The sequence below is a fragment of the Rhineura floridana genome, chromosome 15 (genome assembly GCF_030035675.1).
Source record: "Rhineura floridana isolate rRhiFlo1 chromosome 15, rRhiFlo1.hap2, whole genome shotgun sequence".
In the NCBI taxonomy this organism is placed as follows: Eukaryota; Metazoa; Chordata; class Lepidosauria; order Squamata; family Rhineuridae; genus Rhineura; species Rhineura floridana.
This window is the reverse complement of record NC_084494.1, coordinates 23,509,218-23,527,031: the sequence shown is the minus strand read 5'-3', so window position 1 is coordinate 23,527,031 and position 17,814 is coordinate 23,509,218. Positions and strand designations below refer to the sequence as shown.

Genomic DNA, 17,814 nt, shown 5'->3' with positions numbered 1-17,814 from the left:
TATTATGTACGTGTTTGATTTTATTTTTGTAAGCCGCCCTGAGTGCCCTATTTATAAATAAATAAATAATAAAATGTACAGCCTGAGGCACACTTGTACGGAGAGCTGTATTTTATTTATTTATTTATTACATTTATATACCGCCCCATAGCCGAAGGTGTCTGGGTGGTTTACAGTATTGTAGGTACTTCTGAACAGTTAAATCTGCTCTTAATTCAGAGGTGCAGGAAGTCACTAGCCTGGTAACCTGTGGTGAGTAACAACTGCTTAGAGGTGACCAGGCAGGAAAGAAACAAAAGTGGCACCGACAGGAGATACCTCTAATCTAAACCTCCCTTCTTCATAGCACTTTATATTCAGATGTCATATTGTTAAGTGTTTCCTGCATTTCAAAGCTTTTTTGATCACTTGGAATCTAGAAGACATGACTACAGCATAAATGTAGTCCTTGGAGCAAACAAGGTTTCAACTCACCCAAAGGAGGCTGCAGCATCCCTCCATTCTTTTCACAGTTGCCGATGGGCTGGATTTCTGCAGAATCCACCAGACGCCAGAAGTCATTCTTATTATCACTGCCATCCAGGCGTAATCGGAGACGGGCACCGGTCAGTCCCACCACAGTAGCAATGCAAGTGGAAGTGGTGTTTCTGGGGTCCTGGGCTTCTAGCTTCATGCTGATCTTAAATTCATTGGTTGGTGGTGTATATGACTAAGGAGAACAAGGCTTTCAGTGAGACTTGAGTGATACATTTTCCTCCCCTCCCAAATCTCCTTCTCATGCCCTGAATTGTTCCCAGCATCTGAATACCAAGAGCATCTTCAGAGCTGGATGTCACAGAAGGCAATGAAAGAAAAACAAGGCTAAGGAACAAGTGAAAAAAAGATCCAGTCACCACCATAGGAATTACTCTCCTCCAAAATGCTCACTAAACCCTAAACTTCTCTTCCTTTCTCATTCTTTTTGCTTTTGAAATAAAATAGAGCTGAATGCCTTTCATCAGAAACAGAATGCTTTCAATGCGGCAGCATCTAAGCTTTGGAATTAACATTAGGCAAGCAGCTTTGTTTTACTGTTTTAGATGCCTGCTAACACCCCCGCTTTTAAAAAAAAAGCATATCCAGATGTATAATATAGTATTTGCTATTAAATGGTCGATTTTATTCATGTATAATGGATCATTATCTTACATTGTTTTATGTGCACTGCTTAAGAGGTTTTTTTAATTACGCAGCTTATATATATATATTCTAAATAAATGAATAATGTAAGCTCAGGCTAACCTGCCTGCTTTGCTACTGATCCTTAATCCTGAGCTGCAGCTCACACAACATATCAGCATGATGCCCATCTCCTTGATAAGCGACTATTGAGGACAGAGGAAGTTGACTTATATGACTTAGTCCATCTAGCCTACTATTGTCCACTTTGACTGGCAGCAGCTCTTCATCTTGGACCTGATGAAGTGGGTTTCAGTCCACGAAATCTTATGCCATAATAAGTTTGCAGAGCTTGGAAAAGTTACTTTTTTGAACTACATCTCCCATCAGCCTCAGCCGGCATGGCCACTGGATTGGGCTGATGGGAGCTGTAGATAAAAAAAGTAACTTTTCCAAGCTCTGTAAGTTTGTTAGTTTTTAAGGTGCCTAAAGACTTTTTTGTTATTTTAGCAGCTCTTCAGGCTCTCAGAAGTCTTACAAATTATTTTCTACTTAATCCGATTTAATTGGATATTCCAGGGACTGACTCTGGGACAATTTGCATTCAAAAGTACCACTCAAATCTTGCCAGCAATAATAAATCAAATACAGGAGTTATGTTATTGTCACACATTCACATATCTTGTCTAGGCTTCATCTACATGACGTTCTCACTAGAAAGAGTCTTAAAATTCTAGCCAAAGATAATACTCAGGCGATCACCTCATAACCCAGAGATACAACAAACGTTAGAGGAGAAGTTCTGTTTATTTTTACTTTAGACTTAAAGAAAACTGTCAGCACATGCAACGATATGTGGCCCTAATGGAGAGAAACCTGAAGATTCTGTTCAAACCCAGTTCCTGAGCTATTTCATCAAGCTTAGAGGTCATGTGACTGCTTCTATGTTTTTTAGCTCTGTTCTGTCATATAATTTACAACCGGGTACCTGCGATGATTGCTCTTCCCCCACAAAGAGAAGGTACAGGAGCTTATTCCACACTTGTCCATGAGCTGACTAGAAGCTGAGCCCTTCATCCCAACTCTTTTACAATGTGGAATGTCCCATTACCTGCTTGAAGCAATGGGCAGGAGCAGGGATGGAACATGTCTCTTTCAAGTATCTATCCCAGGCAAAGTGACCTGTGTGAAGGAGGGAAAAAAATGACTGCAATGGAACTTTTGAGAACAATTCTAGGAAATGGTCAGTCTTCATTAGAACCTTAATGAAATACCTATTAATTGTACTAGCTACTATTGGGCTGTTCTCCTTCTTGCCCAGGATACTGAAAGCGTCACCATCAAGACCCAGTGGATAGAGCAAACTGCCAAAGGAGTCGATATGAGCCCTTGAAAGCAACAAATTACTTTGGCCCAGAATATAAAATGACAATCAGAGGTGGATAAATTTAAATTAAGTCTAAAGTCAACCACAAAAGCTTTATACCTCAAGTCTAATCTAGGTTTTTATTCATGCATTGCACTTATATCTTGCTCCGTTCCCCATGAGCGCACACAGCAGGTTACATATGGTTCCTATATGGTCTCCCACTGAAGTGGTTTAAAGGGTCAGTCTTGCTTTGTTTGCTTCAGCTGTAGAACTGCATGGAGCACTTTTCTTTTTTTACATAGCTCTCTTGACATTCTTTTTAAGGCTTTCTCCATGCCTTCAAAAGCCAAGTAGACTTTAATATGACTCACACAGTTTGTAACTGACCTTATTAACAAAGTCAGTCAAGCTGGACAGGACAGAGCTACACGTTACAAGGGACAGGAAGCTACAATCCAAAATGGCAGCCTTGAGTTGAATTCCCTTCCTTTCTTCTCTTCAATGTCAAGTTCAGATTGCTCACAACTTACTCAGTGTCCTGACATCATTATGACATGCATTTCCTCATCCCATTCACCACACATCATTGGTTGCTGGAGCAGGATCAAGGAAACAAATGCCATATAGATGGCAATACAACCATTGGATCAGGGGTGGGAAAATTCTGGCCTGCAGACCAAAATTGGCCTGCCAGGCCTCCCTATTTGACATGCAAGGCTGTTATGGGAAAACAATGTCCACCCACCCTAAACCTGATATCACATATTGCATCAGGTGTGGGATTTATTGATTGATTGATTGCATTTGTACACCACCCCACAGTCGAAGCTCTCTGGGCGGTTTACAATAATTAAAAACATTAAAAACAAATATACAAATTTAAAAACATTTTCTAAAAAGCAATTTAAAAACACAAGGGATGGGTAAGGGAAGGGCTTCAAGGCATGCTCCCACCTACCCCTCAGTTGGTGGGTAGTGGGAGCACACCTTGCTCAATGATGAGAAAGCTTCTCCTTTCCAGTACTGCAGTTTGAAGCAGCTTTGCACTGCTCCTTTACACCTTTGAAAAAACAGGTTTAAAGGAGCAGTGCATGGCTGTCCAAAAGTAGCTTTGCGCTCCTTTAAATTTTTGATTTTCAAAGGTATAAAGGAGCAGCACAAAGCTGCTTGCAACGGGCTTTCAAGCAGCCCTATGCTGCACTTTGAAGTCCCAACAATCAGGGCTTCAAAGAGCAGCAGCACCGATGTTACTATGATGTCAGGTGATTGACAGGTGGGCAGCCTTGTTTTCTTGTTGATTTGCCCCACCAGTGACCAGGAAGATAACAGTCTGGCCTACTGGCCAGAAAAAAATCCCTCAGTCCCAAACTAGATGTTAAGAAGGGATATGTAGGGAACTTGACTCACAGCTGCCGTTTTGAGCAGCAGTCCCTACAGTCTTCTCTTGTTTCTGGCCTAATAAATTGAAGACAGAAGTCTCAAGGATATTTAGATGTAAAGGGGCAAATACAGTACAGAGCTGTGGGAGAACCCTTCCCTTTTCACTTTAAATACTAGACCTCTTACAATGTGATCCTAAATATGTTGCGCAAAAAAGTGAGGTCCACTAATTTAGGGACTTAACTTCCTATTACGTATACTTAAGACTGCAGCCTTAATCTTTATGTCTTATTCAGTAACTTGCTTCCAAGTGCCATAACACCTTTTTGAACTCCTTATATGTTCCACACTAATATAGGCAGATTATGCCCAGATTTTACCTGCTGGTAGTTCCAAATGCTGATGAAAGTTAAAGAGGAAAGCACAAAAGCAGGACTACAGCTGAACGTCAAGAAGACTAAAGTAATGACAACAGAAGATTTATGTAACTTTACAGTTGACAATGAGGACATTGAACTTGTCAAGGAGTATCAATACCTCGGCACAGTCATTAACCAAAATGGAGACAATAGTCAAGAAATCAGAAGAAGGCTAGGACTGGGGAGGGCAGCTGTGAGAGAACTAGAAAAGGTCCTCAAATGCAAAGATGTATCACTGAACACCAAAGTCAGGATCATTCAGACCATGGTATTCCCAATCTCTATGTATGGATGTGAAAGTTGGACAGTGAAAAAGGTGGATAAGAGAAAAATCAACTCGTTTGAAATGTGGTGTTGGAGGAGAGCTTTGCGCATACCATGGACTGCGAAAAAGACAAATAATTGGGTGTTAGAACAAATTAAACCAGAACTGTCACTAGAAGCTAAAATGATGAAACTGAGGTTATCACACTTTGGACACATCATGAGAAGACATGATTCACTAGAAAAGACAATAATGCTGGGGAAAACAGAAGGGAGTAGAAAAAGAGGAAGGCCAAACAAAAGATGGATTAATTCCATAAAGGAAGCCACAGACCTGAACTTACAAGATCTGAGCAGGGTGGTTCATGACAGATGCTCTTGGAGGTCACTGATTCATAGGGTCGCCATAAGTCGTAATCGACTTGAAGGCACATAACAACAACAACAGTTCCAAGCTAAAGGGGCCATATAAATAAATCCCTTTTACTCTTTTACATGTAATAATGTCCCGTCTCATGATAGCCAGAGTGGTGTAGTGGTTAAGGTGTTGGACTATGACCTGGGAGACCAGGGTTCGAATCCCCTCATAGCCATGAAGCTCACTGGGTGAGCTTGGGCCAGTCACTGCCTCTCAGCCTCAGAGGAAGGCAATGGCAACCCCCTCTGAATACTGCTTACCATGAAAACTCTATTCATAGGGTTGCCATAAGTCAGAATCGACTTGAAGGGAGTCCATCCAATCCATCCAATGTCCCATCTGAGGCACTGAACATTATGATACAATTAGCACATGCCTTCACAATGCAGAAAACCTCTTTTAGCCCACAAAACAATTTGCAGAATGCTATTTTGTTTCATGCTTTAGCATAACTATATTTTGATCAAGTGTTATCCATTTGTAACATATAGAACATCACCGTATGCTTCAGCTGCAAGGAAACGCTCAACAGAAAGAACTAGTATATGTGTATGCCTGAGAGTTTTAGGAGTGTGCTCAGTTTAGTTTTAGTTTAATTGGACCTTATTCTATTGTTTTATAAGTTTTTATGTATTCATATGGTGTTTTAACTTTCTTATTGTTTTATGTTTGCTTTATTGTTCATATATTGGAATTTATGGCACTTATTTTTAAAGTTATCAAGGCCAACGGTTAGTACAATAAAGTTGTTGATGATTAAGGTAATGACAAATTGTCCATCTTATTTTCTGTAAGTCCCCTTCTTCTAAACTGGTACCTGTTCACACTGAGCCATATGGAGGCTGGCATAATTAACTGAATGGGCTGTAACATGAGAACAGGAGCAACAAAAAACCCAAACCCTAAACCATGTTGGATAAGCTCAAACATATGTCCAGTTGCACGTTCTGTTTCCCACAGTGATCAACCAGCCCACAAGCAGGACATGAATCAGGATTTGTCCAGGACAGTTGTTCCTTGTACTCAATGGCACACTGGCTCTGAACATGGAGGTTCCATTTAGTTATCATGCCCAATGTCTGCAGGTAGGCCTTAAAGCCATTTAAGCTAGTGGCTAATACTAGCACATCATGTGGCAATGAACTGGACAGAACAGCTTGCTAGGTGGATAGCTTTCACTGTGTGGAGCGTCACCATGCTGCCATCATCAGCCACTGTCAGGAATACTTCACTGTGGTGAGAAAAGGATTTTGAAGCAGCATATAAATATTATAAATAAACAAAATGCTCCACATGATGCAGGCAATCTGGGTGGAAAGTCATTCCACATTTTATGCCTGCCAGGTGAAACAATGATGTCATGCAGATATGGGCAACTTAAATCACCTCCACCTGTTGCCCTCAAGTAGATTGGCACCAAGGCTCAAGTAGGAAGCTTCATTTGTCTATATAGCCCAGTATTGTCAACTCTGCCTGATATCAGCAATCAAGGGTCTCAGGCAGCAATCTTTCAACTCACCTGCTAACCAGCTAATTTGGGTTTTAAAAAAGCCAAAGCCTTCCTTTGTATTTGCTAAACTTTCTTCTCTTATTTACTAATCCAAGAGTGTCCCAGATTGGTTTTAACTGTGAGTTGTTCTCTAAAAAGGCTGCCTTTATAAGATAAGCTACTGGCTTTCCTCCATTTTTTCCTTCCACTTCCTTTTATGCCTGATTTTCCACTCTTCTTATCTCAAAAGATTGTACAATTGCAGGCAGACCCTGACACATGCTCTGAATGTTGGGAGCTCCTAGATTTGAGGCACTTTATAAATAATATTATTTTTCATTCAGGCAAACTAGATTTTCAGCTGGCAATAATAGTCCCCTCTGTTGATAATTACCGGAGAGATAAAGGAACAAAAAATCAATTCTTTAGAATGGCAGTGGGATGGCACATTGGCAAAGTCAATTAAGAAAGTTGGCACGGCTAGCGCAGCCATTTTAGCTTGTTAACACCATGGTCTCTCTGCCTGTTCAACTTGTAGCTTTAAACTGATTTTGGTTGTTGCTGTTATTCCTGTTAGTTGCTCTTCTTCCTGCTGTTCCCTTTATTTCCTCAGAAGTCACACATTCTGCACAAGCTGCGGGCTGCATCATGCCCTTGCATGGGACTGAATGAACGTGCATTTTCACTGGAGGTTGAGCACAAAAACACTGAAGTATAACTCAGTGAGAACGACTGACATTCATACAGGAAGGCAGCATGCATGCAGAGGCACAGTGGCATCAGAGACAAGTTGGACTGATTAACCTGAAAATTGCCTCACTAGAGCCTTCACACAAATCAGGGTCAAGCAATGATAACTAGCAAATTAATTATGAACTCCTTGACTTAGCCACAAGGTTACATTTAAGGGAGTCCTTTTCTTACTGAGGGATTCTGCCAAAGATATTGACTGAAATCTGGGGTTTGCACTGTTTTGTGCATTTTGGCTCCTTAGAGGTCAGTCATTACTGATTATCCAGGGCAGGAAGATTCCATTTAGTTGTGGAGCAGCCACAGAGAACACTTCTCTTTTGTCTGAGTCACACATGCCATGTTCCTCATGATAACTGCAACATCAAATGGAAACTTTGCACATGGTAATAAACTATCCAAAATCCACCACCAAAGAGAGATGTCATATTGTCTCAGACGCAATGCTTCTTAATGGAGCTAGTTTGTATGTTCAGCTCCAAGTCATCCAGAGATGTACATGTATGTGAGAAACAGCCCCATGTGCCTTTGCTGGATGAACACTATGCATTTTCACAAACAATTTTCAGAGAGAGGTCCACTGTATTTTTTTTTATGAACACAGATTATTCTTACAGATACAGAATCACCAGCCAGAAACAGCTGCCCAGTGAAAAGCTCTGTAGAACCAAAAAAGCTTACATATTTCTATATCAATCTAAGTTGAAGGAGGGGCGATCAGCTCAGTACTTGCTTTGAATGGATCCTTGGAATCTCTGTTTTAAAAGATTTTAGGTAAAAAGGCTAGGCACGACCACTGTCTGAGACCCTGGGCCTAGATGGACCAACGGTTTGACTCAATACAAGCTAGCTTCACATATTCATATGGCCCGCTTTCCATTCCCTCTACTTTAGGGTCAGCAGAGAAATCACTTATCTCCTCTTCTAACAAAGGTGAACCGAAAATGACATGAATCTGATTCGTACCTTGGTACTTGGAAGGAGGTTCTGACAGGCGTCCATACTTGTGCTTTTTGCCATCTTTCCAGTCTATTGCTAAAACCAAAGAGAGAAAATAACCCCACAAATATGTAAATGAGGAATCAAGTTACTCCAGCTTCTCCTTCATAGGCAAGAGTCATGCTCCATGTTGCCTGCTGTTTCTTGGTCAACCTCAAGCAGTTTTAGCCTTTGATGTGTAAATGTCCCTTCATTTGGTTCTAACAGATGAAGATAAAAGTGAAATGAAACCAATCGAGTACTAACGTTGAATGAGATGTTGTTTAAAATAAATGTGTTTCATAGGCCAACCTCAAATTAGGAGATCTGCCCTTTTCTACAAAGGTCACAACAGTCAGAATCCATTAAGTGGGGAAATTTATTTTCCTTAGTCTATCTATTTTTCAGATCCCTGTCAGCTGCAAAACACAGCAAAGACACTGCTGAGAACTGAAGAAAAAGCTCCATGCCCAAACATAGTTCAAATGGGCAATTCACAATCCTTTTGATATGATAGGATGCAAGCTGATGAAAACAAGATACCACTTTGCTGTGCTGATTTTGCCACTGTGACCCCTTTCACCCTGTGCAGCCTATCTGGCAACTCATACAGGAATAGGGGAGCGGAGGGTGGGGTGCAGGGGAGAGAATTAAGATAGTTTTGAAGTTGTATCCAATGCTAGTCCTACTCAGAGTAGGTCCATGAATTTTAATAAGACTGCTCTGAGTGAAACCTAGTTGGATAAGGCCCATGAGACTGAAATAATTTATCATGGGGAACAAAACTATAAAAAACGTAATAGCAAGTCCTTATTAAATCACTAAAGCCAACACAATCTTCCTACCCTTTATGAGGATGCTGAAGCATTCACAGAAGTTCTATCATGATCTAAATAGCTAACTGGATTGCTTCAGCCCACTTGATATTCCAGGAGAGTTGTAGAAATTAACTTCTATCTGAAAAAGTGATATGGAGGAGTGCCAGCATTTCAAGCATAACAAGGGAGGAAAGTACTTAAATATTAAACTGGGGGAAAATCTTCTATTTTAACTGTTTTTAGATTAACAAGGAGTCTTGAGGCACCTTAAAGACTAACACATTTATTATGACATAAGCTTTCTGATTTCTCACATATTTTCAAACGTTGCTCATTCAAAACGTACTTAGATCCACCTCTAGTAATAGCACCATCAAGTTATTTTTGTCCCTCCCTTTCTTTAAGCTAGGGGTAGGGATGGAAAGATCTGTCAATTTTGGTTTTCTCAGTTTCTCATTTTTCCAATGTTAAATTCAATTCTCTACATTTCTGAAGCAATCTGTGAATTTTTTTTCATGAACATTCTCCACCATTTTAGTCTGAATTTCTCCCAATAAACACATTTTTATAGTCAGTTTTGACAAAGGTACACATATTTGCAAGCCGTATCTCACCATGTCATGCTTTTTTGCATGTTATTTTCACTTATATATTCATTTTGATGCACACTTTCCCCTAATATATGCAGTTTTATAAATATTGTTTAGTTGGCGAACTACATGCCAAAATTCTAATAAATGTGAATGTGGAAGGACGGCTGTGTTTTGGTTCTCGTATTGTTTCAGAAATTGCAAATTTGATAAATTCTGCTTGAAATGCAAACTGAATTGACATTCTCACCCATCCCTTGGTAGGGGTGGAGAATCCTTTTCCGCTCAAGGGTCACACTGTCTCATAGGCGACCTTCTGGGCGACTGCATACCAGCTGTGGGTGGGGCCAGATGCAATTGCGGGCAAACCAATGGAATTTTAAGGTTACATTCTAGCCGTAAGAAAGTCAAACGTTTCTACACACACACCTTTTCATCCTTCTTCCAGGCAAGCAAGAGGCATTATCACAGTCCAAGGACATGAGGCAAAAGCATTCAAGGATGGGTGCCCTGCAGGACGGGGTGTGTCCTGGGGTGAATCCTAAGTGCTAAATAGAAAAGCCTGGAGACTGCATTCGGCTCTGGCCCTGAGGCTCTCCACTCCTGCTGTAAGCAGCAAATGAGGGCCAAATTAGATGCATCATTTATCATGTGATCTGCCCTTGTGCATCTGATTTTTCTTTAACAAGCAGTGGTTTGGGGGCAGGGAAGGTAACAGCTGGATCAGGACACCACCATACCTACTACAGTATTCACAATGACTACTGGCACCAATGGAAGCTTTCTTCCCATTGTGAATAGCAGGTACTAGTGGGGAGGCTAATTCCTATCAGGACCATGGCAGGGACAAAGGTTTAGTCCCCTCCACCCACACTATGTTCCCAGACCTGCTCGCCCCCTCTCTATGCCAGCCATTTGTTAGAGAAAAGCCAACCACATAACAGCAAACAACATGTAGCAAACGAAATTAAGTTTTGGAGGCAGGGGAAAAGAACTTTTAAAAAGGCACTTAGGAAAAAATATTCATATAAGCATTCGGCCTTCCCATCTCCTCACTCCAAACTCAGTGGGACTTCCTTCCAAGTCAACACATATAGGATTGCACTGTAAAATGCATACAACTGCTAGTCCCAAGCTTTCTAATGCATCCATGTTATACACCCATAGTTCCTTTACCCTTTCAGCTCCCACATACTCCAAAATGTAAAAAAGTAAAGACAGTACCACCCAGCAAAATCACAGCCAACATAGGGAAAGATTACAGAAGAAATCACTGCACAGCTACCTTGCAAGAATTCTGTAGTTAATGAACATAGAGAGAATTGCTTGTTGAGAGTTTAAGTATGATTCATCCAACCATTATTACATCTGGTATACAGGCACTTACAATAGATTAATTTATTAAACCCAGTGGATGTAATTTCTTAAATTCATATTCTATATTGTAAAGGCATTGACTACAAGCAATAAAAATCTGACATACTGATCAACCATAGTAGAAATCACGAGGTGGCTTAACAGAGTCTCTTACAAATGACTAACCCTATATATGAATGAATATCCCTAGATATGGATATTAAGAGATAAGATAAAAGCGACCCTGCTGGATCAAGCCAAGGGCCCAACCAGATGCCCATGGGAAACCTGCAAGCAGGACCTGAGCACAACAGAACTCTCCCCATCTGTGATTCCCAGCAACTAGTATTCAGACACATACTGCCTCCAACAGTGGAGGTAGAGCAGAGCCATTGTGACTAGTAGACATTGACAGCCATATTCTCTATGAATTTGTCTAATCCTCTTTTAAAGCCACCCAATTTGGTGACCATCACTGTATTTTGTGGAAGCAAATTCCATAGATGAACTATACAGTGTGTGAAGAAGCATTTTCTTTTGTCCGTCCTGACACTTCCAGCATTTAGCTTCACTGGACGTCACAAAGTTCCAGTATTATGACAGATAATACTTTCTGCTTTCTTCACACAATGCATAATCTTTTACACCTCTATCATGCCCCCCCCGCTTAAACAAACAAACAAACCTACACTTCCTCATAGAGGAGTTGCTCCAATCCCTTGATTGTTTTGGATGCCCTTTTCTGAACCTTGTTCACCTCTACAATATCTTTTTTGAGGTGAGGTGATCAGAGCTGCACAGTATTCCAAGCGTGGTATCACCCTAGATTTGTATAACTGCATCCTGATATCAGTAGTTGTATTTATTATGAATTGTTTTACATTTGTATCCTGCCTTTCTTTCATCAAGGAACCCAACGCAGCATACATGTGGTTCCCAGGCAGTCTCCCATCCAGGCACTGGCTTCAGCAAGGTGGTGGCCTCATGTGCCTTCAGGACAATGCCTTTCCTAATTATACCTAGCACAGCATTCACCTTTTCATGGCTGCTACACACTGGATTGACATCTTCATTGAGCTACCAACTACGATCCCAAGGTCTCATTCCTGGTCAATTACCACCAGTTCAAACCCCATGAGTACATAAATGATTTTTTTTTCTGCCCCAGCATGCATCACAACAGAAATTAGTACTGAAGGACTAGCGTGGATTGTATAAATTAGCACAGCTATATTTTTACTTTCAGTACAGGGATATACCAGGGAAAGTATACTTACTTTCCATGAGATGCTACCTCTGCTACTAGGGGTCCAGAAAGCACCAACAAGATAAGCTCTAGAATATCTGACTACTGTACCAGCCATGGTTGTCCTGACAGATGACCTTTTAAAGAGTTGGGGGAAAATGCTACCTTAGACCTATTGATGGCTTTCAATACTATTGCCAAAGGTATCTTTCTGCAATGGCTCAGTTGATTGGGAGTTGGGGGCACTATACTACAGTGGTTATGCTCTTACCTGCAGGATCACTACTAGAAAGTAGCACTGAGATACTTCTGCTTAGTGGAAATCAAGGGCACACTGATATTGCCTTGATTATATTATATATTTTGTATTTTATTGTGTCTGGGCACTGATCTGTTTACATATTCTTTGGCCATTTTTTAAATACTATATGAGAACACTTGTAAGGATTTTATATTGATTGTTTATATATATTAAATTTTTGATATTATTTTATAATAATGCATTTTATGTCTGTACCTTAATTTCGTTTTGGAGCACTGGCTTCACTAGTCCACACTTTAGTAACCTTGCAAATGAACTACTGCAGTGTGGCCTGCACAGGGCTACCCTTGAAGACAGTCCAGAAACTGCATCTAGGTAGAATGTGGTTGCATGGTTGTTAAGTAGTGCATGGAATGGGATCATATAACACTGATCCTTAAAGTGTGACATTGGCTGCCTGTGAGCTGGGTCCAATCCAAGATGTTAATACTAAATACCCCAATACTAAAGAAGCACCTTCTCCAAAACTGCTGCTTGTGCCTTGAGATCTGCAGGGAAGACCCTGGTTGCAGACCCATCTATGGGCATGGCCTGTTCAGTGGTGACACAAGTCAGGGCTTGTTTTCCCCCCGTGCAACACAGTTTGTGGAATTCCCTCCCCATGGAACTAATCTTGTCCCCTTCGTTGACAACTTCCCAGTGTCACCTGAGGACACATTTCTTCACTCAGGCTTTTGGGGGATAAACGTGCTCTTGAGACTCAAAGTTAATCTTTCTTGGCTGCTACATTATGGAAACTGTTTTGTCTGGGGTTTTTAGGCATGTAGTTTGTACATGTTTTAAATCATTTTGTAGTTATTTTTGTAACGGGTTGTATTTTATGTGATGGTGCGATATAAACCACCCAGAGTGCTCCCGTGGGAGGAAGGGTAGTCTAGAAGTAATAGCAACAACAACAACTGGTGGAATTGATTTTCTCCCTCTCATAAAACTAAGTGGAAGCTGGAGGAAAAATCCTGAACAGGTAAGTGGGGACAAAACATATTAAGATATCTGAGGAATTCTCTTGCACAGGACCACAGTGTTCGAATGCTCATTACTTCTAGCAAACAATGATCTGGTGCCTGATAGGAAGTGTCACGTTAGTAGACATTTTTAATTTTCAGATGAACAAACCTTTGTTAGGATATGTGAAAAAGGGGGGTTGAAACAGGGAGCTGAAGAAACTCAGGCAGTGTGTGACAGTTACTGCTAAAATAAATACTTCTTTTTCTAATGCTTTCTAGAAAGCCATTTGCACTGACAGGAAACTGCTTGGCTAAAAGCACAGGTGCTGGTGTTGAAGCATATTGCAGAGTATTTATAACCAAAGGTCACAATGGCAGCACTGGCTGGAGGATTCAGACTCCATGAAGAAAATAAGCTGAACAGAAGGCTGGAATCAAAGACAAGACCACCACACCGCTGACTAATCAACCAGCATCAAGCTCTCCAGCTGCCTCTCAGCATGCTCACATAGGTTTCTGTTTTCCTCCATTTACTTTCACGTTATTAAAAGGACAAGTGGTGCTAACACTCCTGTAAGATGAGCAACTAGAGATCCAAAAGCAATTTGAAATGGGGGGGGGGGAGAGAAGGAGCAGCAGCACAGTAAATTAGACATGGAAATTTCTGCCAATAATACTTGCATTTGTATGACATATATAAAGAGTATTAACATATATTCTCTTCTTTACTGAAAGCAATTCAGATTCAAAGAAAAAAAATGCATCTGCCATTGACACCAATCACAATTTGCCTTGCAGTGGGAGAAAATATTATAGTCACTAGAGGAAAGTGCCATGAGGTAGGCTGGTTGTTGGTTTCATGCCTCATTAAAGGAAAGGATGCATCTGCCAATATAGCACCGGCTTGCACCATGCTGGGAGTATAAGCAGATGGTGCCAAAGCAGCAACACAGGCTCAGAGGAGCTCCCTTCAGCTGGCCTAGCCTGTTAACAGGATGGTAAGCTAGGATCCCATAAAAAATAATTATGGGTAGAGGGTTCCTTTGCATATGCAGGAAAGTGGGGAGTCTGTGCTGATGGGAGCCAAAACACTCCCTACTACTAAGCAACATGGTCAAACCAACTGTATTATCAGCAATGACAATAACTTAGCAACCAGGGGAGTGTATGGAGTAAGTAGAAGGCAGACCCTGACACAAGGGACTTAAACTCAACCAAGCTCCTACTTCCCTGGAAATATGACAGACAATGTTGCAATCCAAACTCTCCTGATGTTGATGGGATGGGTGGGTAAGGATATTGCATAGTCTCCTCTCTGCTGATCTCTTCTTGGAGAAGAGGAGTTGTGGTGTTAGGTGGGTACTCACCCACAGTGGAGGCTCAACTTTGTCCAGTCAGGTGGGAACCTATTGCCAGTGGTTGTCCTGCCAGAAACAGCTAGCTGAAAGCCCCGAAAGGGAGTGTTGGGGTACCAGCAGCTTTGGATCTAAAAAGCAGAAAGGATTCCCCCTCCTCCTTGGCTAGCACGGCTTGGGATGCCCCACAGCCAGGATTAGAATTGTCTCTGAGGTCAATGGACCTACTTGTATAGGATTGTGTCTTTTTGTAGAGAAACTACTCAACCCTGGAAAGGAATGGACATGTCCTGCATGCAGACAACCTGCTCACTAAGAACTGCCCCATATGCAGGTCAAGAAGGACTACTCAGCACATTTGGTATTGACCCATTTGCACTTCCCAGTTTTGTTAAGAATTCCAGGTGACATTTCTCCTTGAGCTATGATTAGGTTAGGTCTCACTGAGATGGCTGATTATGTACAGGGTATTGTGATGTACACCCTGCTCCTAACTTCAGGTTATCAAATCACATCAAACTTGTTCATAATCACGTCTAAGAGCTTGGTTTTGAAGGCATCAACCTCAGCGGAACCCACCTGAAAAAACAACCTCTCACATTCATCAGAGGCAATGGAAGAAGAAATCTGGCTGAGAGGATGTGTTAATATTTGAATAAGATGCTCACAATATCAAACCACTGTTGTACGTCCAACAATGGGATCCATCTAGCCTATATAGCAAACATTCTTTGGGAAGGTGAGATAGTCAGCAAACCTATGTGTGAAAGGTTCTTCACAGTATTGCAATCCTATGCAAATTTACTTAAGGGTAGACCTCATTGCAGTGAGACACACATGTGCATTCATCATACAAGATGAACCACTATGTAATAAATTTTGTCTGGTCTGAAGCAGCCCTGAACATGCTCATAATATAAAGACAAAATATAAGCTTATGTATAAACTCATTGGTGTGAAAGAAGAAAGCAAAATGGGGAGGGGGGCATCCATTTTATCTTGCTAAACAAATCTGAGGTGGCTTTTATAGACCCAATTTCTAAATGTAGTCTACAATCCTATTTGTCCAGATGGTTACAAAAGCATCTGTACCTTTCACCTCTGACCCCATTAGTGCATTTGTGGCTATATCAATAAAGCACTAAACTGACAGGTATCTCATGGTCTTTCATTTTCTTACTGCTTACCTTTCTGAGGGCTTGGTTTCCGCATTATACTGCCTGTTACAGGTCCTCACCCTGGAATTGGCTCAGGTTTTCTAATCTGAATTTGTCTGGGGGGAAAAAAGGAGAACAAAGGTGAAGTTCCTGAGAGGAGGTCAAGAATTTTAAGCAACCACCACACAGGAAAATAAGTCATCTCGGCTCCATGATTTTCTGCATGAAACTGATTTGGATCCATTCGTTTGATTTTGGGCCTAGTTTTGGAAAAGAAATTGCATTGGTTGCCCACATGGATGACCTCTGCCAAGAGATAGATGGAAGAGTGCCATTCTCCTACATCTCTCAACATCTTTTGATATCATCAGCCATGGTAGCCTTCTGGGTTATCTGGCTGGGGTGGGAACATGTAACACCAGTCTTCATTGGTTCCATTCCTACCGGGAGATGGATCTAGAAAGCAGTGATTAGAGACTGCTGCTCTACTCCATGGCCTTTGACCTGCAGAATACCATAAAGTTCCACACTGGTACTTTCAGTAGAAGAGTGGGATATACATTAATAATTATTATATTTAACAACACATGCCCCAAAAATATTGTGATAAAACTTAAAAGCCCATTTATTTTGTTAAAAAATAAATGGCATTACTGTAATATACTCTCTCATATTTTAATAGTTGAGTTCACTGCAATAATGCTTTCAAATTATGTTAGAAATCCAGCTTTTCAAGTTGAGATTTCCAGTGAGATTTCAGGGTGTGTGATAAAAGTAAACTGACAACTCTATGAAAGTGGTCAAGGAACCAACTTATTAATGTAACACTCACTTGTTACTTCAGTAACTCTTTTCATTATGAACATCATGCCTTCTCTCGAATATTACAGCAAACTAAATTGAGAATAAATTCACAAGAACAACATATATCTAGTTTTGTATATTGGGTTCCAAGTGGGATTTTGCTCTTGGCCACTGACTAAGGAGCAAACAGACCTGATAGTTATGAGAATGAAAATATTTTTTAGCCAGCAACGTTATAGTCACCAGCCATTTGGGTTTTTAATTATACATAATATTTCTGTGCCTGCCCACCTGATTAGTGTTAGAGACATTAACAACCTGCTGCCATGCATGTTTATTCAGAAATAAGCCTTATTGTTCCAGAGGACTTACTCCTATCCCAAAGAAGTGCTTCACTGCATGGGCACAGATACAGAACAACATTTCAAATAAATAAATAAATGAACAGAAATCTAACACTAAATATAAAGTTACTTTGTGTTATTAAATTAAAATTAACTGTGGCTGCACTGGCTGGAGAAGATAGTTGTTTTGCCCAGAAAAGTTATTTGAAAGAGGATTTGCTGCTTACGTGTGCACAATCATCTTACTTTTGCCTGCAACAAACACATTTTTGTGTTTTAAAACCCTGCTTGACAAGAGGAAATTCTGAGATAAATGCAGTGTGTATATAACATCAGAAGTGTTACTGCTCTCAAAAACTATTCCTGATTTTAGTCTTGGGTTACAAAAGCCTCCCCCCCCCCAAAAAAATGCTCTTATGATGATTCCAAAAAGTAAACAGAATATGCATCCAGAGACCAAGTCCCACAGCCAACATCCCTCTATAGTGCAGGGAATCCCTCTATACCATAGAGAATAATTGCCTTCCAGTAAGCTCTTCGGAGTTCCAGCACACATGCACACACCCAGCCTCCTTTCTGGCTGATAGTCTTCTCTTAAAAGTGCAAAACAGCAGCGGATACTGGAAGGGCAGAACAAGGCAAAGCACTTT

General features: G+C 40.8%; 1 protein-coding gene across 11 annotated transcripts in view; it reads right to left on the bottom strand.

Annotated features, from left to right (window-relative positions):
- SCMH1 (Scm polycomb group protein homolog 1) overlaps nucleotides 1-17,814 on the bottom strand; it is a 65,164-nt gene that overhangs the window by 36,743 nt on the left and 10,607 nt on the right. For 7 of the 11 annotated variants that reach the window (XM_061597947.1, XM_061597943.1, XM_061597942.1 and 4 more), the window contains 4 exons: nucleotides 16,047-16,132; nucleotides 8,214-8,282; nucleotides 2,270-2,340; nucleotides 475-709 (listed from right to left, as the gene is read on the bottom strand). In XM_061597947.1, the coding sequence (XP_061453931.1) occupies nucleotides 475-709; nucleotides 2,270-2,340; nucleotides 8,214-8,282; nucleotides 16,047-16,071 (400 nt within the window). In that variant the 5' untranslated portion in view covers nucleotides 16,072-16,132. The remainder of the gene's footprint in view (nucleotides 1-474; nucleotides 710-2,269; nucleotides 2,341-8,213; nucleotides 8,283-16,046; nucleotides 16,133-17,814) is intronic. The other 4 variants (XM_061597946.1, XM_061597951.1, XM_061597950.1 and 1 more) reach the window with 4 other exon arrangements.